Source organism: Protobothrops mucrosquamatus, unplaced genomic scaffold (genome assembly GCF_001527695.2).
Source record: "Protobothrops mucrosquamatus isolate PMUCROS unplaced genomic scaffold, P.Mucros_1.0 scaffold33, whole genome shotgun sequence".
In the NCBI taxonomy this organism is placed as follows: Eukaryota; Metazoa; Chordata; class Lepidosauria; order Squamata; family Viperidae; genus Protobothrops; species Protobothrops mucrosquamatus.
The window spans coordinates 1,709,304-1,732,922 of record NW_015386417.1 but is presented as its reverse complement, the minus strand read 5'-3'; the positions used below and the strand labels follow the sequence as shown (position 1 = coordinate 1,732,922).

The 23,619-nt window shown below is 36.9% G+C and overlaps 1 protein-coding gene across 1 annotated transcript in view; it reads left to right on the top strand.

Moving 5' to 3' along the window:
* Positions 1 to 23,619, top strand: part of CUBN (cubilin) — a 198,533-nt gene that overhangs the window by 137,773 nt on the left and 37,141 nt on the right. The window contains exons 34-50 of the mRNA XM_029283182.1: positions 2,401 to 2,606; positions 4,639 to 4,820; positions 5,112 to 5,276; positions 5,757 to 5,784; positions 6,032 to 6,229; positions 6,984 to 7,130; positions 7,827 to 8,017; positions 9,010 to 9,193; positions 11,378 to 11,552; positions 13,210 to 13,388; positions 14,628 to 14,837; positions 16,214 to 16,354; positions 16,753 to 16,934; positions 17,203 to 17,374; positions 19,680 to 19,886; positions 20,567 to 20,716; positions 22,426 to 22,547. Of these exons, the coding sequence (XP_029139015.1) occupies positions 2,401 to 2,606; positions 4,639 to 4,820; positions 5,112 to 5,276; positions 5,757 to 5,784; positions 6,032 to 6,229; positions 6,984 to 7,130; positions 7,827 to 8,017; positions 9,010 to 9,193; positions 11,378 to 11,552; positions 13,210 to 13,388; positions 14,628 to 14,837; positions 16,214 to 16,354; positions 16,753 to 16,934; positions 17,203 to 17,374; positions 19,680 to 19,886; positions 20,567 to 20,716; positions 22,426 to 22,547 (2,839 nt within the window). The remainder of the gene's footprint in view (positions 1 to 2,400; positions 2,607 to 4,638; positions 4,821 to 5,111; positions 5,277 to 5,756; positions 5,785 to 6,031; positions 6,230 to 6,983; positions 7,131 to 7,826; positions 8,018 to 9,009; positions 9,194 to 11,377; positions 11,553 to 13,209; positions 13,389 to 14,627; positions 14,838 to 16,213; positions 16,355 to 16,752; positions 16,935 to 17,202; positions 17,375 to 19,679; positions 19,887 to 20,566; positions 20,717 to 22,425; positions 22,548 to 23,619) is intronic.

Sequence of the window (23,619 nt, the reverse complement as noted above, 5' to 3'; positions counted from 1 at the left end):
CTTTATTCAAAACTGGCTGCCATTCTGAAAAATACAATATTATTTTGATACCAAAATTCCAGAGTCTGCTTAGTACCACTTACGTTATATTAAACTGTGATATGTATTTGCCTCCAGAAATCATGGGCGCTCCATCTAGTCCAGGGGGCTGGACTAGAAGATCTCCAAGGTCTCTTCCAGATTCTATTCTATTCTATTCTATTCTATTCTATTCTATTCTATTCTATTCTATTGTTTTTGTTTCTTTGCCCACAAGTCAGCATTGATTCCTGGTGATTAGAAGAACAAGTCTATTTTTCACCGTACCTTTTCAGAAGTGGTTTGTCTTTGCCTTCTTTCCTGAGCTGAGAGTAGTGACTGTGCCAAAGTCACTTGTTCAATTTATGTGACTAAGCAATCGCCCCACTCCTAGTCCAGGGCCATAAAATTAGACAAACTGGTTCTTGTATAATTGGCTAGTACATTTAGGAGCAATCCTTCCCTCGCACCAGGACTTATTCAACAATTTTCAAGAAAGAATACAGGTAGTCCTCGACTTACAACCACAATTGAGCCCAAAATTTCTTTTGTTTAGTGAGTTTTGCCCCATTTTACAACATTTCTTGCCACAGTTGTTAAGTGAATCACTGCAGTTGATAAGCTGGTAACCCAGTTGTTAAGTGAATCTGGTTTACCCATTGACTTTGCTCGTCAGAAGCTCGCAAAAGGGGATCATATGAGCCCGGGACACAGCAACGGTCATAAGTATGAACCAGTTGCCAAGCATCTGAATTTTGATCACGTGATCCATGGGGATGCTGCAAAGGTAGTAACTGTGAAAAACAGTCATAAGTCACATTTTTCAGAACTGTTGTAACTTTGAGTGGTTACTAAATGAACTGTAGTAAGTTGAAAACTACCTTTACATCATACTTCAGTTTCAAAAAGTGAAACACAAATGGAAATTAATTCATCCTTGTATATTAGAACAACAATAAAAAGAATATACTAACATTTAAAAAAATCTGCAAATAATGCATGTCCCATTATATAAGACACTTTTTTCAGTTTGTCATTGTCACTAAATGAACTGTTGTAAGACAAGGACTGTATTCTGAACATGCACAGAAAAATCTTCAGAAATACGGCTTCTGTCTGAGACAGACTGAAATCAAGTTGAAGCCCAGTCCCTTTCATTTGCAATTAAATCAGAAAACACATGGGTCAGGGGTTTTGAGTCATGCATTTTAAGGGGAAATGAATGCACGCCCACTTGGAAAAACTATAAAACAAAAACCCCATCAAAGCTTTTAAAATATGGCAAAGAAAATTTCTGGTGACAGGCAGTTCAAAAACAGAAATCCCAACTGAAGAGTCTCTTGTCCTAAAACTGAAAAAAAATGCTCCATCTATAATGGAAATAAAAGCTGAATTTGAAGTAAGAAGTACTAAAGCTTTGCATTCATCAAATCAACTTTAATGATATAGTTTGATCCAAAATGTAAAATAATATGTGTGGGGTTCCTCCCTCTATCAAATAATATATCTGGTTATGCATTACATAAAGTTGGAGTGTCTAAGTCATTACATTTGTAATAACAGATTTAAATTTAAACAAAAGAGATTAAAGCAAATGCAGCAATGCAGTTGGCTAACTTTATTTTAGTCTTTCCATTACTGTACATTGGAGAACCTAAAGTTAAAAGAATTGATGAAACATGATAGATAACATTGCTAAAATGTGATCATGTTTCTTTGTGTTCTAAGTCATTTAAGAGGAGTAAAATTAATAGGACTGGGCTAAGATTTGATCTGAAGGTTTGATGGGTTGTAAGATCAAATAAATAAGGATTGGCAATATTTTTAGATGGTGGTGTAATCTTAAATCATAGAATAAGCACCAAATGCTTATTTGATTTTCTTTAACAAAGTAATATTTATAATTCATTATTTTGCTTTGCATGTTAACAGGCACTATTTAGCAGGATTCCAATGCTGTGCTACAACAGACCACATATGGCTGATCTCTGGGATAAATAAATCAGATTGGCAAGAATGATTTTTATCCTAGATAAATGAAAAAAAATAACCTTTCCATTTAAAAAAAATTAACTTTTCAGCAGAATAATACAGGGGAACGGCCAAGGGTACAGTGATGCTTTCAGAATAAGTGCGACTAAGACCTTTGGCCCATTTTTCATTTGGATAGAGCAAGAATGGATCTTTGTAATGCCCTTCCATTCTGGAGATCAGGAGAAATGGAAGGACATAGCAATCAAACTTATACAAGGATATTTTTCTTATCAGTAACAATGGAAAGAAAATTGGACAATTAGCAAAAATGTTTTGAAATTCTATTAAATTGTTATTTTATTAAACTTTGTACTTTTAATTTACTTATATTAATTAAAACCCTTTCAGGGACTTTCAGGTGGAAGAAAGTGAAGGCTGTACCAGAGACTACATAGAAATTAGGGAAGGTAATTTCAGTGGTTCTCTGGTGGGACGATACTGTGGGAACTCTTTGCCAGTGAATTATACCTCAATTACCGGACATATCCTTTGGGTGAAGTTTGTCTCAGATGGCTCTAGTAGTAGAAGAGGATTCCAGGCTACATTTGCCCACTGTAAGTAAACATTCGACTCCAAAAGAATTCTATTATTATAAATCTTTTGGAAGATGGAAAAAGAAAGATATATGCTATGATAGGCTATCAAGGTTTCTTCTTTTGAAAAAATAAGTCTATGTTTCTCCTGTAATCCTCGACTTAAGACCACAATTGAACCCAAATTTTCTGTTGCTAAGCAAGATAGTTAAGTGAGTTTTTCCCCAGTTTACGACTTTTCTTGTTGTTGTTAGATGAAACACTGCAATTGTTAAGTTAGTAACATGGTTATTAACTAAACCTGGCTTCCCTATTGACTTTGCTTGTCAGAAGGGAGCAAAGGGTGATTATATGACTCCAGTCATGCAACCATCATAAATATGAGTCAGTTGTCAAGCATCTGAATTTTGATCATGTGACCATGGGGATGCTGAAAAGGTCGTAAGTGTTAAAAATGGCCTTAAGTCACTTTTTTCAGTGCCGTTGTAACTTTGAACAGTGACTAAACGAAAAGTCAAGGACTACATGTACCTTGGTCCACAAATCCCATTACACTAAGCTAACAACTGAGGATAAAAAATTATCTAGTCCAACATGGTAAAGGACAGTAAATTTGCCACTTAAAACAGGGAATTTGAAAGCTGCAATAAGTAAGAATTAGCTCAAGTGTATGAGATTTAAAAATCAATGCCTGTATCTTGAGATTAGTCTCCGATGAATTATAGTATTTATTGATTTCTGTTTATAAACTATAATCTGAGAATATTATCATTACACTCTTACATGGTGAACTAAATTATATTTGATTTTGATTTGAGGGTAAAATATTGAAATATTGAACTTGGCTGTTTAGCTATTGGTGTAAGAGATCAAAGCTGCAGATATTAGCACAGATTAAACACAGCTTTCAAGGAGTTGCAGTATTTCAAGTAAAAAAAAAAATCTGTTGTCTAGCCTTCTCCTAACTGGGAGATCTGTGTTTTTGATATGTTTGATTTTTGTACATTTTCAAAGTTCTATATTTGATCTTTTCACTTTATATTGTACATTGAATAGAATTTGAACTAGCTGGTGCTAAATAGGGAAATATCTGATATACAAATGTTTTAATAGTTGTAGAGAACAACAGATATAGTGGAAATAAGTAACGTTCCACTTTTTAGAAAATCCTCCTGCATTTGAAGAGATATTAGTCAGTATCCTCTTTAAAAGAATCTTCTGTTAACTAATATTAAGATGAAGATGAAAGATTACCATTACTTGAAATTGCACATTGCTAGTCAACATTAAAGATAGCAAACTGAACTCTCTGAAGGCAACAGTCTCTAGTACTACAGGGAAAAGTATTGTACGAGTGGTCTGACACCTTTCCTGCCCAACCCAGAAAGGAAGAAGGAGCATGTCAAATCCCTACTAAAGTGCCTGGGGCAAGCCCATACGAAGCTTTCAATTAGGCACTTTGCTCCCCACTTTCAGCATCCTGTCTGAGTACTTCTGTTCTTCTCTGACCAATGTCCATCCATGGCACACAAAAAGGGCTCCTAAGTAAATCAAGATTTACTGAGAGCTTATAAATAAATGCAATGTAGCTTGTCCTTAATTAACAACCACAATTTGGATTGGAATTTCCATCCCTAAACAAGACAGTTGTTAAATGAATCACATCCAATTTTACCACACAAATTTTTCTGCAATCATTAAGTGAATCACCCTGGTTCTTAAGAAAATCATATGTTTTTTAAGCATGTCTTTGTCAGAAGCCAACTAGGAAAGTCACAAGTTGTAATCACATGACGTTGAAACATTGCAATTGTCATAAATATATCCCAGTTGCCAAGCATCCAATTTTTTATAATGGGGAGGGGGGAACATTGACAAAATTATAAGTGTGAGAACTGGTTGTAAGTCACTTTTTTCAGTGCCAGTGTAACTTTGAACAAACACTAATGAATGGTCATAAATTAAGGACTACCTGTATTATAAATCTGTATAATATACTTATGGATACAATATATACATTAAAATAGGAATCAATCTTGCTATTCCTTTCTAGTGTTTGGAAATAGTATTATAGGAACAGATGGACAAATTGCTTCTCCACTATGGCCTAGAAAGTATCCTCACTTCTCCAACTATCAGTGGATGATAACTGTGAATGAAACACAAGTTATTCATGGTGATATATCACAAATGGATATTGAGGATGTGAATAATTGTTATAATGATAAGCTGAAGGTAAGAATTCATTGTATGTCTCTCATTTTTAGTGAAAGTATTTCCAAATAAGTAAGGCAACTTCTTCTTTATCAGTAGTCTCAGCATTCAAATCTGGATAGACTCTCAGATGCAGTCTTAATTTTGCAAAAGACATGTTAAGCATAAACAGAAAATTACATGTGAAATATGTAATTTTCACATGCATTCAATAGCCAATTAAAGCAAGTTATTATTAACTTTTTTCTAATATATACATAAACTATGGACATTTTAAAAATAGTTTCAAATCTTGATCTATTCCTATTGCAGATTTATGATGGGCCAGACATACATTCACGTCTCATTGGAACATATTGTGGGGTAGCTCCATCTTCTTTCACCTCCTCTGGAAACTCTGTCACTCTCCAATTCACCTCTGATTCTTATGCAAATGGAAAGGGGTTTCTTTTGGACTGGTATGCAATGGAAGCATCAGCAAATACTGAAAATAACTTGCCTATAGGTTTGTTTTCCATCCTCTTTTCTATTATTAGCCTCGTTTGGGGAGACATAAAGAAATATGTTGTATTCCCTCAATAACTGTTAGCATATGTTTTCTTGGTAGTATTAGAGAAGATGGCTCCCTACTTCTTTCTACATGGAGAACATTCAGGATGAAGCAAGGTCTTCATCTGTTGCCTCCTCAGACACTAGATGCTTTTTTCTGTGTAGTACAAAATGAGAAATAACTGCTTTTCCCACCTTACATGTATGCACCTGAAAGCAGGAGACAAGTGCTCCCAGTTTCCTTCTCCATAGAAAAAAAAATCCATACAGGAAGACATGGGAAATAGTAGCCCCATTTTCAGGCAGGAGGGAGCAAGGTTCTTCTTTTTTCCATGTATCTTCATGCACTTCTCCTTTATGTGAAAGTTGCATGACTTTCTACTATATTCCTTGTGGCTAGTGGGCCAGTTTGGGATTTTAAAAACTTTTGCATCAGGTTTGTCAGGAAGAGTTTTTCAATTCATATATGGTTGCTATGAAGAATAATTAATTATTAAGTTCTGATTTATCAGAATACTAACACAGATGAAGCAAAGAAATTGGGAAACATCTGCTAAAGCATGGGGTCCCCGAAAGGTGCTACTTCTGAAGCCCCTGGAAATTAGAGTACCTAGGAAGAAGAGAAACAAACTGTGTATCTATTAAACTGGAACTCTTTTTTCTTTCTCCTGATTTGGTGGCAGGTGCCTGTGGAGGTCTCCTAACAGCTGGTGAAACACCTTTTTTCCTATTCTCACCAGACTGGCCTTCAAAGTACAGAAATTTTGCAGATTGCACATGGCTTATCAGAGCACAAGACTCAACAGTGGAGTTTACCCTCCTAATTTTGGATATAGAGTCTCATGGCTCATGCAGTGATGATAAACTTGTCTTCAGAGACGGTGAGGCACACTCGCGTTTTTGTAAAGCGAGAATTGCAGTGGGAAATCAGGGTTATGAAATCTCCATAATGCTCAAATAAAAATGTGTGCCTGTCTTCTGCTGCATGTCTACTCCTTCCCAATTATAGAGTATCATTAAAATGAAGATCTACCAAGTATCAGTTCTTGGACCATGTTGCTCCCTGTGGAATGTATAAATGACCCCCCCCATTACTCTGGGGGGGGGGTCTTACTCTGAATGCAGAATGAAGTTCTGTTTCTATCAGTCCATGGATTCCAAATGTTCTACAAGACAGTTCTCTTCCAAACACTGGCATCATAGCTGACTGATTGGTATGGTTTGGAATAAGTAACATCGTTTGGCTGCCCAAAACAATAACTGATGAAAGAAGTTAGAATTTCCAGTCTTAATGTTACTTCTTCAAATCAAAGATGGTTCCTGTGACAAGTAACTAGTACGGAGAGCCACTTCGGCGTAGTAGCAGTTAAGGTGCTGTCCTACAAACCCAGGAGACTGACTGAGTTAGAGTCAAGTCTTAGGCATGAAAACCAGCTGGGTTACTTTGAGTCAGTCACACTCTCTCAGTCCAATTCATCTTGCAGTGTTGTTGTTGTGAGGAAAATAGGAGGACAAAGGAGTATTATGTATGTTTGCTGCCTTTAGTTACTTACAAAATAACTAACTAAATAGATAAATAAAATAATGGAAAGTTTAAGATCATGCCAATTCGTTCTGTCCCATTTCTTTTCATAGGAGACAATAGTCTTGCACCAGTTCTATCCACTGTATGCGGCCGAGAACCTCCTGCCCCCATAAGATCAACTGGGAATGCCATGTTCATTCAGTTCACTTCAGATTCAAGTATTACTGGTGCTGGATTTAATGCTTCTTTCCACAAAAGTAAGTATTTTTTTTTAAAATTACACTTGTCCATCCTTTATATGTTAAAAAGATGGGGGAGGGAAAACAGAATGTAAATGGTTATAATCTTATTTAATGAGGGGACATACTCTTGACCAGAATTCTCTCGGTATATTTCTTTTGTGAATTTGTTCTAAGAGCAGAGTCAGAAATGTGGTGGTAGCTCTGAACTTTCACAGGTCATTTGCTCATAGTCAGTGAATCAGACAAACAGGAGAAATCTAGTAAGTCAAGCCAAGCAAGGTTGTCAAGGTGAAGGAAGTTTATAACCCAGAAGAAGAAATCAGAGCTTGCCCATTCAAAATGCAAAATGGCTGATCACAGTGGTTCAAAGAGTACAAATATTGTTGTCAGCACTCGGCTACTCTTAGAGAGATTTGTATTGAAGATTTCAATAACAATGAAATCTCAATCTCCCTCACAATTGGAAACCCCAGTCCTTGCTGTAATGCAACTGTATCTACTGTGCCATCATTCCTTCCTAAAACAGTAAGCACAACCCACAATGACCAAAATGTTGTACACTACCCTATAAGAAAAAGTTGATTCTCAGCATATTTTAAAAAAAACTATATAAGAATAAATCTGGTCAGCTTTCATTCAAAAATATATCATGAAATTAGGTTATAAGTTAAATTGTTCTTTGCTTAATAGACTTTCATTCTTTTTATTTAGGTTGTGGAGGTACTTTGCATGCAGACAAAGGTATGATAACCTCACCCAACTATCCCCAAAACTATTTTCCAAATCTCAGTTGTTCTTGGCGTGTTCTAGTTCCTGATGGCTTCATCATTGGCATCCATTTTGAAGAACCATTCCATGTACTGAATGATGATGCATTTTGCATTCATGGAGATTATGTTGAAGTAAGAATATTTGTTTGTGTACAACAATAACAACAATTGCGGTTAATATTTTGCTCCTGGGTATCTGGTTTCATATCCGACAAGCCTGTAAATTTAAGTTTTCCAACATTTCAGCTTTTCAAACAAATCCTTACTCAGAACTCTAGTATAAGGACACTTCACTGGGTAAGCTTTAGCTCTTCAGTGTAGACAAAAATGGAGTATATGTGTACAGAAGATTAGAAATGCAGTAAATAGACATGAAGATCTATATACAAATATTTGTTACGGATTTTCAATTCTAGCTTTTTCCTTCCATCTTTTTGAATCAATGAACACCTGATTGTTCTCGATGGCCTTGAAGACACTGATCTGTGTTATAATAGTTCTCTTTAGCCTTGGGTCTGCTGCTTCCTGCTATTCCACCTTCATTTCTTCCATTGTATAAGGCTCATGGTAAAACAAATCACTTTCCCCAAAAATACTATTTAGCATGAAAATCTGCATATGAGCAGTGATCTACTTTGAGAATGTGTTTCAAAGTTTATTGAATTAAGTTTGTTAAAATTCTTCAAATTTTAGTACTCCTACTCATTTGTCTGTGTTCCCATTTCTAATTTATCAAATGAGAGGTGGTTTGTGTTTGCAGATTTGTTGTGAAGCTAAAATGAAAACCTGTTACTTACAAATGTAAATATATATAAATACTTGGTAAAATTTTGTTCATCCTTTGGATCAGTTGATGTGTTGACATTATGTAGATGAGGCAAATTAAATTATTTGTATAAATTTCCATAATTTGTATAGTGACGTTGTCACTCAAAATTATTTGCATCATTGCAGTGAGGTATTAGATGAATTCCGCAGACTTTTGGAATAACAGACATTCTCTGTCTTTCCCTCCCAATTAGTCTGTTAAAATGAGGTTTCACTATATGTTTTTTAAATTATTCCTCTTGGATCATGCCTTAACAAATCCCTCTCCTTGACTCTATTTACCATATATTTTTCAGCTTAGAAATGGACCGGATTTCTCTGCTCCACCACTAGGACCAGAGAACAGAAATGGGCGCTTTTGTGGTAACAATACCTTCCCTATAATGTTCACCACAGATAACCAGTTATTTATCCACTTCAATTCTGGGAGCAGTAATGGAAGCCAGGGTTTCAAACTGATATATGAGGCAAAGGGCCTCGGTGAGTATTAGAATTGAATGCAAATAAAGGTTGTCCGTTGGTGGCACAAATCAGTGAAATTTTAAACCAGACATTCTCATACAATGATTCAGGACCGTGACTTGACAAAAACCATCAGCCTTCTGAATCAACCCTTCTTGGCCTGGTATCTTCTAATTGTTTTGGTAATTTCTAGAATTACCAGTCAGCCTGTAAATTAATAATTTGAGCAGGTGACATTTCATTATAACTAGAATAATGAGTTATTTCTTTGCTTTTCCTTAATTTGAATGGATTTGAACGATATTGGAAAGCCACCTAATAATCCAGTGATTCAAGGTTGAGGAAAAGTGAGGCAGATTGTGGTGCTTCCTCATGCCATAAATCCTTACTGTCATTCCCCAGCAATTGTTATTATCTAGCACAGTGGTGGCGAACCTATGGCACGCGTGCCAGAGGCGGCACTCAGAGCCCTCTCTGATGGCACGCGCGCCAGCAGCAGGCCGCCACTGCTGCCCAGAGCAGGAGCCCCGCTCAGCACAAAGGAGGCAAAGCAGCTGACTAGAAGCTTGAGTAGAGGTGGTAGAGCAGAGGTCACCAACCATTGTCGATTGGTGGACTGGAAGAAAAGGGAGGGGGAAGCATTTTACATGCATGCCTGCACGCATAGGGCCGCGATCACGCACATGCTGCAAATGGGGCAGAGCTAGTGCCTGCGTGATACTCACTAGCACTGCCCCGTTCTTGCGTGGTGCAGTGCCTTGTATCTGCACCCCACGGTGCGGTGGTGGCTGTTTTTGTGCCTTGCAGCACTGTGACCCATTTCTGCGTCCCTGCCCCCCCCGAGGGCACCACAATGCTGATGTGGCCCTGGCACTTTGCAATAAATAAATGGGTTTTAGGTTGCAGTTTGGGCATTTGGTCTCTAAAAGGTTTGCCATCACTGATCTAGCATATTACCCCGAACATGAAATTTCCATTTTGGTTTACGGGCTAATAGATATTTATAGATTTATGTTGCATGAATATTTCTAAAGGGCTCTGAAGTAGCAGCCGAACTGAATCCTGTGGTTATACTTTCTTTCAAGCCCCAGTTAATTACCATATGACCAACAAACAGTGCACTATAACCGAAATATTGGGATTCATCTTGCATCTAGAAATTTTAAAGATTTTTCTTAAAAAACATTATTTAATGGGTCAAAAAATATTTTATTTATTCATTCAATTTATATAGCATTTCAGACCAGTGACTCTGAGCAGCAAACAGTTAAACTATAATGCAAAGAAATAAAATAAATAGAAATAGAAATAGCAGCCAAGAGAGTCCATCAGAATCAACATAGCCAGGAAACGTGCCCCTTCACACATTTGGAATTCAGGCCCAGGCATGCAGCAGTCTCCAAGGCTTTCCACATGCATCCTTTTTGCTGCAGTTTTCAAATACTGATACATGTGCCATTTATGATGTTTTTCTTTTTTAGTATTTTAATAATTTTGGTATTTTATACTTTAATCATAATGTTTCTTAAGTAATATCCAGAACATAGCCAACAGAAAAAACATAGAATTCTTCACCCATTTGTAAAAAAAGGTTCCTTTTAATGGATAGATTATACAGAGCCTGTCTCACATATCAAACTGTCTTCCCTAAGATGTCACTTGCCCTTCCAGATTTCCACAGGGAAACCACATATAACAGAAAGAAATGCAAAATAAATAAATAAATGAGAGGTGGGGAAATGATAAGCTATGTTGCTTATATTATGACAAGAATGCAAATTCAGTTTACTGAGTTATACATGGTCTACTTTTGAGTTGATTTAATTAGGAGTACAGAAGGACTGCATTGTCCTGCTTCTCTCCATGGTCTCTGCCACAACTTCTTTATCCCAAGGCAGGGAGACTATGCACATTCTGCAGGCTCCTGCTTGATCATTCGCTTCCAGTTGGCACGACAGGTTATAGGGAGTCCATGAACAGGTGGAAATTGTAGGTAGAGCTTGCCTCTCTAATTGTGCCATTCTAATTGTGTACAGATTGAAATCTGTACCGCTCCAGTTTTAGTGTACTATAGTACAAAGCAGACTCAGATAGCATGACCAAAGTGAACTGTATTGGGAGCCTATGTTTGGAAAATCTTGGGATGTCACAGAGAACATTGAATCCTGTTTAATAGATTATTTGTGTTTCTTTACTTGCTAGCATGTGGAGGAAATGTTTACATCACTCAAGACAATCCATCTGGATTTATCTCTTCACCCAACTATCCTGAAAATTATCCGTTTTTTGCTGATTGCATCTGGACCATAACTGTGCCTTATGGGATGGCTGTAGAGCTGCAGTTTGAGGATATATTCGATATTCTGCCTTCACCCAAGTATTTACACAATTATTAGATTAGCTTTAATTACATTTTATAAGCCTTATTGTAATCAGGTTTTATGAAAATATTCCTTGCTATTTTTATGTCTCTTTAAAAGGTTACAAAATATGCTACATGAGACTTGCATTTTGAGCTCATGTCCATTTACATATCTAGTTGCACTATTTCTGTTGATACCGTGGCTATAGTATGTTTTGGATGTTCCCCTATCTACAATTTCAAAAAATTGAAAAGATTGTCAAATGTCTTCTTGGATAACACTGAACTTTTCTGAATGTCATTCTTTTGAAATCCATGATGGGAAGAATCTTCTATCCCACTTTTCGCATTCTTGTTCCTCAATCAGGGTTAGGAAATTACTGAAAAATCTTAATTGATCCAGTGGATTACAGTGGCACTAGCATGGATGTAGGCGTAACTAGGCTGATAACTAGGATAAAATGTCCTATTATTTAAAAAAATAAAAATTTAGAAGCAAATTGAAGGAAAGATGTAACTGCTAAGATGACAATATATTTTTCTTTTAGCTTGTCATGGACTAATTGAATTTTCTTTCAGGGCTATGTGAATCATGAAAATCGAGGTTTCTGTTGTATTACAGGCATGTTTCCTCTGATTTAACGAGCACAGTTAAAAACAGATAACCTTTTCTTCCCTTTTCAGTTTTTAGTAAAATCTGCTTTGAGTTAACTTCTATTGATTCTTTAGACCAGGGGTAGGCAACCTTGGCTCTTTTATGACTCTTGGACTTCAACTCCCAGAATTCCTAAGCCAGCATTGCTGGCTCAGGAATTCTGGGAGTTGAAGTCCACGAGTCATAAACGAGCCAAGGTTGCCTACCCCTGCCTTAGACCCTTCCCTGTCATTTTCTTTGCAACACATGAAAGTGGTTTGCCATCTTTTCTCTTCAGCTTCCCTTCCCTTGCCTGGAATTTCCTTGTGGTCTTCAATTCAGTATTTGCTTAGCTTTTAACAATCAGCCAAGATCATATTAGGTGCTCTTAATTTTAAGGCAGTATTTAACTCCCAATCTAAGAATATTTACTTATTTATTTATTTTCCAAAGAACAAAGCCCTGTGGAAGGAGAGAGGTTCAGTTTTGCTTTCCTGTATATTTCATTAAAGAAAAAAAAACCTTCTAGCAACAACTTTTCTTTTCTTCCTATTTCACTTACTCAACGTAGTGAAAGATGAGGATCCAAAGCAGTTAACATATCATAAAAGCTTCCTACTGAATATATCTAAATAAAAAGGATTTCTTTTAAGCAGCTCCTTTTATAGCACATGGTTCAAATTTTAAATAAAAACTTCAAAGTTGAATTTACTGAAAGATGAATCAGAACATACTGTTGTAAATTAATAATTTTTAGTCTGATGACACCAAATCCCAATTTATTATTATTTATTTATTAAATTTATATACTGCCAATCTTGCTCTTTGGGGCGACTCTGGACATCTATCCATCAGGTAGAATTATTAGCTTAACTTGCTCAATATGGTATTGGGATGTGATTAAATATTTCTTATTCTGTAATTGATTTAGTCTCAGATTACCCAAATATTATTAATTGCAGATATTGATGTGTCTGGATTTTGTGCCTCCCAAAATTATATTTGTGTGCAAAAATGTATAATATGGTCTTCTTTTAGTTGTACAATAGATTATCTTGAATTACGAGATGGGGCTGATTCCACAGCTCAGCTCATCATTAAATTATGTGGGACCTCCATGCCAGGCATTCAGAGATCTTCTGGTTCTTCCCTATATATGAGATTCCAATCAAATAGTATGGAGAGACGGTCTGGATTCAAAGCTGAGTATTCAAGAGGTATTATGTACATTTAATCCTTACTGATCCTAAAATCTAAGGGTATAAAGACACATCCATGAACTGGATTTTAAGCTTTACAATTAATCATCTTGGTCAGGTTCTCTAATCCTTTAAAATATACCAGCTAATGAAAGTGATTTCTGCATCATCATCAACATTAGTTATGGAATTTTTAAAAAAATATTTAAAATGAGACTACCACTTTGAAGTGAATTTCAAAAATATTTGCATAAATATCAACATTTATGTTTCTAAAAATAGAAAATACTAGAATAATGCATTTATAAAATCTCTAAAAATTGGGGTTGAACAGAGGAAGATAAAATGTGAATCGATGATACTGCTGATTTGGAGAAATTCTTCAGCATCTAAGATGATGAATGTTCTTCTTAGCTGCAATTTTAGAAAAAATACTGCAAATACAGTTTTGCATCATTTCTTCTAAAGTGAATACCGGAAGGTTTCCTCATTCTCCAGAATAATCACTGTCAAGTTTTCAGCAAGTGATTTCAATCAAGGGAATATTAAAGAGATTTTCTTTAATAAGATTTATTTAAATAGAATAAATACAATAGATAAATCTCAGCAACCGGATTACTTCCACTTTAAAACACAATTTATTTCTCAGTGTGATAGGATGGAGATTTTTTTCAATTTTTCCTTAATGACTTCTCTGAATGGGTAAGAATGCTCTTCATTTTCCTGGTAATTGTGAAATGCATATGTGGTATCTGTGAAATTCTCTGATGCTCTTAACATATAATTAGCCCAAATGTTTTGATTCCTATTCCTGGATTTTCTGGGAATGCTTTGAAGTGCCTGAAAAGCACTACTATAGATCAAAAGGCATAGAATCCAATATACTCACCTCTGAAGAATCAATGGTAAATGGTAGTGGTGGTGGTGGTGATGGTGTTGATGATAGTCCTTCAAGTCAGTCCAGACATTTGGTGACTGTATGGGCAAGTCCTTGTTGTTTTCTTGGCAGATTTTTGGAAATGGTTTGTCACTCCTTTCTTAGAGCTGACAGTGAGTGACCAGCCCAAGGTCAAATTCATGCCTAAGACAGGACTAGAATTGGGTCTTCCTGGTTCTAGCCTGGTGCCTTAACTACCACACTGCCAATCTAGATCTATAAATTTCTCTCTATAGTATATTACAGTCATGCTGGAACACATTTTGTCCTTTTTCATGGGAAGGAAATGGTTGACTAGTGAACATCTTTGTTTCTTTCAGCGGCATGTGGTGGCACACTGACAGGACAAAATGGACTCATTGAAAGTATTGGGTTTTCTGAACTTTACTATCCAGATAATTTATTATGTGAATGGTTTATCCATGGACCTGAGAATCATTATCTCACCATTAGTTTTGAAACACTAGATATTCAGCACTCAGTAGAATGCACAAAAGACTACTTGGTAATTCGAGAAAATGGAGTGACAGGTACGTGAGTCAATAATATCCCTTTTTTCTCTCATGCCTTGTCGGGTAATGAAAAGGCGTATTTTGAGTTATGACCAACATTACATGGATTTCTGGCTGTGCAATAGAAATACTTTTCAATCTCTTTTTCTCCCTAGGTGCACTTTATATCTATTCTGAAGAGTACTCAAACCTACTTGAGTAGATTTAGAGTCGCACAGCGAGATAGAGCATAATGGAATTTCTTCCACTGTGAGATGGCTTTTTAAAAGATACAATTAGAAACAGCCCATTGTCTCTCACTGTATCTAGAATTCAAAGAAATCGGCCCTGCTTTTTTTAATGACTCTTGCTGGTGCTTATTTTCTTAGCCTACATCTACCCACCCTCCATCTCCTGAAAACTATTCCCAACAGCTACTTGAATGATGCCATCAAGCGTTACACATGGTTGCAAGTCATTCTGTCTAAGATTCTCTTTGGAAACTTTTAAAGTTCTGGGGAGATAAATGTTTTAAATCTCCTTTTAAATGATAACAATGAAGAAGTTAACCTTTCAATAGAAAATTATTACATAGACTATGCTTTGCCATGTAAATAGCAGAAATTGCTATTGGCATTAAGCTTATCCACAAAATGACAACTACTATTCCATTGCCTTCTCTTTCTGCCAGTTTAAACTCGCTAAGCCTATCCTCAACCTACTTTATTGTCCTTGTTTCCTACCTATTCTGTAATTTGCTGTGAGGTGACCAGTAAAAGAGATCTGAGGTTCACACAAATAGCCAAAACCTGGTTGAAATAGAAGTGCTTCTAAGTTCAGAAGAAAATTGGATAATCGTTTGTTCCTAAGCTGCTGTTTCATTAGGGAAAAAACACACAAGTACAGGTAGTCCTCAACTTACAATACTTCATTTAGTGACCATTCAAAGTTACAATGGCACTGAAAAAAAGTGACAACAGTTTTTCATGCTTACAACGATTGCAGCGTCCCCATGGTCATGTGATCAAAATTCAGCTGCTTGGCAACAGATAGTTGCAATATCCTGGAGTCGTGTGATCGCCTTTTGTACCCTTCTAACAAACAAAGTCAATGGAGAAGCCAGATTCACTTAACAACCACGCTAACAACTGCACTGATTCACTTAACACTTATGGCAAGAAAAGTGGTAAAATGAGGCAAAAGTTATTTAACAACAGAAATTGTGGGCTCAATTGTGTCCGTAAGTTGAGGACTACCTGTACACCAGAGAGAGAAACTCAATATTTTTTTTTCCTTCTCCCTGATAAGCCAGGATTAATTTAACCATGAACTCAATTGTTGTGACTTTATTTGTGCCATTCTACATTTATACCAAATGTCAGATTGCTTTCTTTTACTTTCTCTTCTAATTTTAGGGGAATTGCTAGGTAGATACTGTGGTACTACTATACCTACTGCTGTGGACACTGCTAGTAATTTGGCCTATATCAAGTTTGTCACTGATGAATCCATCTATGCCCGAGGCTTCAGGTTGCATTTTGCTGCCAGTGCTGATGGTAAAAGATAATCTCTTTAAACATTTCTATACATAACAAATTTCTTTTGTATGCAAAGCTTCATTTGCTGCAGGAAAGGGATAAAATACAGTTTGGAAAGTTCTGCATTTGTTTGCCATTATTGTTTCATAATAGTGACTATATATTCCTGAGATGTAATTACTATTGCTGCCATATATATAAAAAAAGAATAAAAGGTATACTGTAGTAGAAGATACAGCAATACGAGGTAAACTGAGTTTTCCAACATAGCTTTTAAATGAAGTGAAGAGAACAATTTAAACATTCCTTATTTTTGTCCTGAGCATCATTGTATCTTCTTTGTTCTATTAAAAAACAAAAACCTAAAGCCAAAAAACCTGAGAAGTGAGACTAACTCTTTTTTAACATCATTCCAGTGTGTGGAGATGAACTTAGTGGTACTGTGGGGACATTTTCCTCTCCTAACTATCCAAATCATTCCTTGCATAAATTAAAATGTGAATGGAGAATCATAGTGCCATTTGGACGTCGGATCACCCTCACCATCGATGACATGAATTTTGGATCCAGCGAGAACTGTGGTTTGAACTATTTGTCAGTAAGTACATTATTTAGAATTTGAAAAAAAGTGTATACTATGAAACCGGGTATCACAAAAGAGAACATGAGAAATTAAAACATTGGAAATAACACAAAAACTTTCTCTAAGCCAAGATGATTTACTATTTCGAATGGAAAAGTATATTTCTACACATTTCAAAACACCTTTTAAAAATACCAGTATAAAAATTAATATAAGGTTCTACAATGTGAGCAGTCTTTTCTAGAGGAATCCTTGCTGTACTTGATTCATTCGTTAATCGTAGGTTCATAATGGTATCGGTGAAAAAACTCCAAAATTATCCAAACTCTGTGGTGTAGTGATATCTGGTACCCAAGTTAAGTCCTCTGGCAACAAGATAACGGTAGTCATGGTAACAAGCCAAGATGACACAGAGGCCCGCTTCAGAATTACATATACTTCTAATGAAGATGCAGGTAACAGTAAAACTTGTGGTAAAAATGTTATAAATGGCTGTATATGATATTATTTTGATTTTATTTTAGAAATGAGTATCCCATGCATATGCCCACTGACAGCTTTGCCATGTTTTTCAGTTCAAACAGGACTGATACATGAATTTAAATAGTAAATTCGGAATGAATTTAAATGGTAACACTTCTGACAATTTTCCAGTGGTTTCTAAAAACATAATTCTTGTGCAGAGTTTGAGAAAGAATGGGATGCAGATGTAGTATGGAAGGGAGCTTATGGTTTATCAATGACTTTTAGAATTTAGGCAATCTATGTAAATATTGATAATAAATACAAATGACTGACCCACGGTCATCCAGCAGGCTTTGGGTCTAATATGGGACCAGAAATAATAATAATAATAATAATAATAATAATAATAATAATAATAATAATAATAATAATATAATGAAGTTGGAAGGGACCTTGGAGGTCATCTAATCCAACCCCCTGTCAGGCAGGAAACCCTACACCATTTCAGACAAATGATTGTCCAGTGTCTTCTTAAAAACTTCCAATGTTGGAGCATTCACAACTCAGGAAATTTCTCCTTAGTTCTAGGTTGCTTCTCTCTTTGGTTAGTTTCCATCCGTTGCTTCTTGTCCTGCCTTCAGGTGCTTTGGAGAATAACTTGATTCCCTCTTCTTTGTGGCAATCTCTGAGATATTGGAACACTGCTATCATGTCACCCTCATCCTTCTCTTCATTAGACTAGATCAGACATGTCAAACACAAGGCCCGGGGGCCGGATGCAGCCTGCAAAGTGGTTTCATGTGGCCCGTGAAGCCATCCTGGAAACAGTGAGGGAACGACCCCCACTGCCTTGGTCCTGGCCCAGGCCGGTGGGGAGCCAATGTACAATTTTGTGGTGGCCATCTACGCTGAAACGCATTCAGTCTTAGCTCCACAAGGCCATCTAGAAACAGTGAGGAACCAGCCCCTGCTGTGTCGGCCCCGCCCCCTGGGTGCATGCTGGGGAGGTGTCACCCTTTGTGAGGAATGAAGAAATGGACCATGCCTTGGTGCTTGCCCCGGTCCCACCCCTTTCTGCCAGAGACCCTCAGATCCGTCCCACACCTGCCCAGGCCCCCATAGGCACCCTTGACGTGAACGATGTAGAGCTGGCCATGCCCACCCAGTAGGCCGCACTCACCCTGGCCGCACCCACCCAGCCCCCCAGGGGCAACCGCAATGCTGATGCGGCCCTCAATGAAATTGAGTTTGACACCCCTGGACTAGATATATCCAATTCCAGCAACCGTTCCTTATATGTTTTAGCCTCCAGTTCCCTAATCATCTTTGTTGCTCTTCTCTGTACTCTTTCTAGAGTCTCAACATCTTTTTTACATCATGGTAACCAAAACTGGATGCAGTATTCCAAGTGTGGCCTTACCAAGGCATTGTGAAGTGGTATTAACACTTCACGTGATCTTGATTCTATCCCTTTGTTAATGCAGTCTAGAACTGTGTTGGCTTTTTTGGCAGCTGCAGCACACTGCTGGCTCATATTTAAGTGATTGTCCACTAGGGCTCCGAGATCCCTCTCACAGTTACTACTATTGAGCAAGGTACTCCCTATACTATACCTGTACATTTGGTTTTTCTTGCCTAAACATAGAACCTCCCAAGTATTGCCTTGAGAGGTAAGCCTGGAAGAAGACACAATTTGACAGTATTATAGCAAATACACATATAAATGAGATTAATATATGTGAAGATGTTCTACATATTGTGACTCCCTTCTCTAGGAGAATTCTAAATCAGGACTGATGTTGGAAATGTCCTTCCTCCATCTTAGAAATTTATAGATTGGATCTTTCCAACATCAGATATGCTATCCGAAAAGCACAAAGGATGTCATGCTGTCGAAGGACAGAAAAGCTGCACTTCTATAAATCCAAAATCCAATACATACCTAGTTACATAATTTACATCAGCCATGGTGGATATAAGCTCTAAGCTCCCCTCGTGTAAGTGGCGCTCACTTGTGCTTGCCTGCCGGTCACACAAATGGAGCTGTGCACACTTGCACCTGCCCGCCTACTACCCACAGGGAAATATCCCTTATTCTCCCGCCTGGCTGCCAAGTCAGAAAGGTTGGGAACCGCTAATTTATGGGACCATTGGTATCAAAATTGCTGGCTTGAGCTGCAATAGTAGATTGGTATCTACTACCTACAAGGAAAAGTGCTGAATACATGGTACTTATAATATTATAATTGCTTTTGTCTGATAACAACTGCCTTCTCCAATTTTTTTCTTCTTCAGTGTGTGGTGGACTTTTGCTTAGTTCAGACAATGGCAACCTTACTTCTCCCGGTTATGATGGCACAAGCAATTATACTGATAATTTGAACTGTGAATGGATCATCCAAAATCCACAGCCATCCACCACAACTATATACCTTTCTGTAGAAGACTTCCATTTAGAACAACATATTAATTGCCAGAATGATTATGTAGACATTCGACAAGGTATATTATGGCTGTTTACATTTGTATAACTAGTCATTCATGATGTATTTTTATGTACAATTGTACACAAATGTATTTGTTTAGAAATAAAAATGAGAGATTATAACTTTGAATAGACAGACAGATGCAAAATCAGGGTTCATGATGGATTTCATTATTTCTACCCTAAGGCTTAGGAACCAGTTTAAATTGCAATGTGTTTTGTGTTTTCTTCTCTTTTAATGTTTCAGCCTAAAAGAAAGATATTGGAAGCATCTACTTCTACTTAAAAAACAAACCAGTTTCCAATATATCTAAACTAGAGGAACTTTAATTTGTTGATTATACAGTATGTAATCAACAAACTATGAACTAAAGGTATTGTTGGAAAAATTCACAACAACACAACTGTTGGAATTTGAAAGCATTCCCACTTTTTGTTATATCTAGTTTCCTTTGATGGGAGGATAAAAAGAGAGAGGAGGAATAATTATAATTGATCATAATCTGGAATTGTATTTAATTACAAATTGTAGATTGGCCTACAAACCTCTTCAATAAGAAACTTTGCCTTTCAAAGAGATGTGGTGATCCATCTTGATATGGTAAAGTGTTTCTCAGAGGGAAGACAATCCCTCTTAAATAGGTTTTTGCAGGAATAATTATTAGCTTCAAATTTTTCATAACATGTTTTTATATAGGAGACAGTGATGGAGAGCTTTTGTACAGACTATGTGGACACAGGCCGCCTCTAGAGCCACTGTTAATAGCAGCTTCTCAAATCTGGGTACAATTTTTGAGTAATAATGAAAATACAGACAAAGGATTCATTATGCGCTACTCATCTTCCGGTAAGATAAATGGGGCATTCACAAAACATTTTATTATCTATATATTCTAGTGCAGATTATTTAATCTCTGTTGCAAAAATCCAGATAGCCACAATGTTCATATGCTCTCATTGCTGCCATCTAGCAGATCTGGATTTTGGCAGCTCAGCTTATAAGTAGCAGTATGGATAAATTTGGGGGGAAGAAATCACAATATATAAGACCTTTAAGGACTTGGATGCCTAAATAATACTTCTTCATCAATTTGATAATGCATTTTGGCTGTCTTCAGCAATTTGCTTCAGATACTATTCCACTTGAAATAAGATGGGTGAAGAAATTCTTTGCCACAAAATTTTGTTCCTGTTTGTGGAACATTATGTTCAGGCAGCATGACATAGGAACTAGTTTATTATATATTAATGAGCAGATAAAGACTGCATTGTGTACCATATGTATTCAATGTGATTAGTAAAAGTACTTTGGAACAGACATGGACACAAACAAATTAATTCTGTCTTTTTTTTAAGTTTCCATATGAGCCTGAAAATAAGATATGACTTCTTTAAAGAATTGCTTTAAGACATAGCTGCTTTAATGAACCACTTCCTTAAAACAATTATGCCTTTTTAGGTATAAATATCATTATTTGTTTACTTTATTTATTTATATGATTGCCCATCTTACAATAGCTAACATAAGATTTCATTATAGAAAAATAAAGTTCAAAATAAAAGCCTGTAATGGCACCAAGAGAAACCCAGTGAACAATAAAATAACAATCCTAGTAGTTTACTTACCCCCATGTCTGGGATCAATTCAGGTCTTTAAAACTTTATGGAAAGCTGGTAAGATTACGTCCAATCCAGTCTCAAGGATATGATGTTCCCTTGAGTTCAGTTCCCAGAGTTGGCACTGTAATTGAAAAGGCCAGTCTTCTGGGTTTTGCTGATTGACACTCTTTAACTGATGGGACTCAAAGCCTCTCTTATCATTTAGTAAAGGGCGTGATGGCACAGGGATTAAAGATGCTGAGCTTGTCAGCTGGAAAAGTGACAGCCCAGTTCAAAACCCAAGTGCCACATGATGGGTTCAGCTCCTGTTCTTGCCCCAACTCCTGCTAACCTAGCAATTTGAAGGTATGCAAATGCAAGTAAATAAATAGGTACCACTTTGATGAAAAGATAACAGTATTCCATGTACCTCAGCATATAGTCATGTTGACCACATGACCACAGAAGTGTTTTCAGACAATGCTGGCTCCCTCAGCTCAGAAACAGATGAGCACTATCTCCTAGAGTCACACAACTAGGCAGGGCAAAGAAACCTTAACCGTTATCGGATACAGTACCCCTAAAAAAATACATAGGATTTATCGACCTTTGAGGTAGCCCAGACAAGAAGCACTCCCAGAAATACCAGCTCTAATTTTATTGTAAACTTACATTAATAGAATCTTGCAAATCTAAAATGACTTGTCTAATCTTCACAGGCCAAGAAACTAGAGTGAGACTCTTTAGACTTGTTTGCCACTTGCCTGATCCTCTAGTTTGTGGCTCTTCCACCTGTCTTCCAAGGTCATTCCCACATATAATTACCCCACATCTACTAATGTTTTAATATAAATGACTTTTTATTACAAAATCACCTAGAAAATTATATGACATTGGTACATCATGTCTCCTGGCCATGCATCAATGTTTCTTTAAATATTTCACATTTCATTTTAGCATGTGGTGGTGTGAAACAAGCTGAAAGAGGAATTATTTCAAGTCCAAACTACCCACATCCTTACAATAGTTCTACTCATTGTTCCTGGCTCTTGATAGCACCAGAGGGACATACCATCAATGTGAGTAATCAATCATTAGTAGAGAACAAGGAGGCATTTAATTTCTGATGTGTGCTACAAAAAATGAGATTTTGATTTTAGATGGCCATGCCAGTTTCATATCTCTGTATATATGGATTTCAGTTCCCAAGCAAAAAATATAAATCAAAAGCTCATGTTTCTGGAGGGCACCAAAGGAAAAAGCTATTTAGGCAAAAAACAACAACATTCAAACAAGTGATCTTTATATTCCAGACCAGCAAACCTGATTTTCTTTATTTTTTATTAGATGCCCATTGATTATTACAGTTCAAATAGTTTTCTTCATTTATTTTACACACAGTTTGCCAGAAACAAACTCATGCAGTCTATTTTTCACATTCCTTGAGAATAGTCTCCAATTGACATTCTTCACTCACCTGAAGAGACCAAAAATGCAGTTGGAGAATTGTCGAGGAACATTTAGAACAGGGGTCTTCAAACTCGGCCCTTTTATGACTTGTGGACTTCAACCCCCAGAATTCCTCAGCCAGGCATGATGGCTGAGGAATTCTGGGAGTTGAAGTCCACAAGTCATAAAAGGGCCAAGTCTGAAAACCCCTGATTTAGAAGGAAGAATAATCCCTTTAATCAAGCAGCACTTCGGGGAGCAGACTGTCAAACAACAGTTCATTGTCTCCCACTGTTGGCTCTTGCAACTGTTCTGCTCTCCTTGAGCTTTGTGAACTATGTTTCTTAACCTTGGAACATCCAATGGTTGTTCTGCCTTGCCTATCTCAATGCTGCCTTGTATAAAGTTCTTTTTCAGTTACACCATTGTTGGTTGCTGCCCAAGAATTTATTCCTGAACTGGATATGAAATAGGATATCTGTCACTGGTTCCAGTCTTTACAAGGCTAGGAAGCTGAGTTTTGTTTCCTACCTCTGATTAAAATAACAATTTGAATCAGGATTTGAGAACTCAACTTCAGGTCCATGAACTGAAGTTGAATGAACTGCCCCCAGAGATCAGGGTTGAATGAACTGCCCCCAGAGATCAGGGTCATCCCTGATCTCCCTTCCTTCCGCCGCGCCCTTAAGACTTGGTTATTCT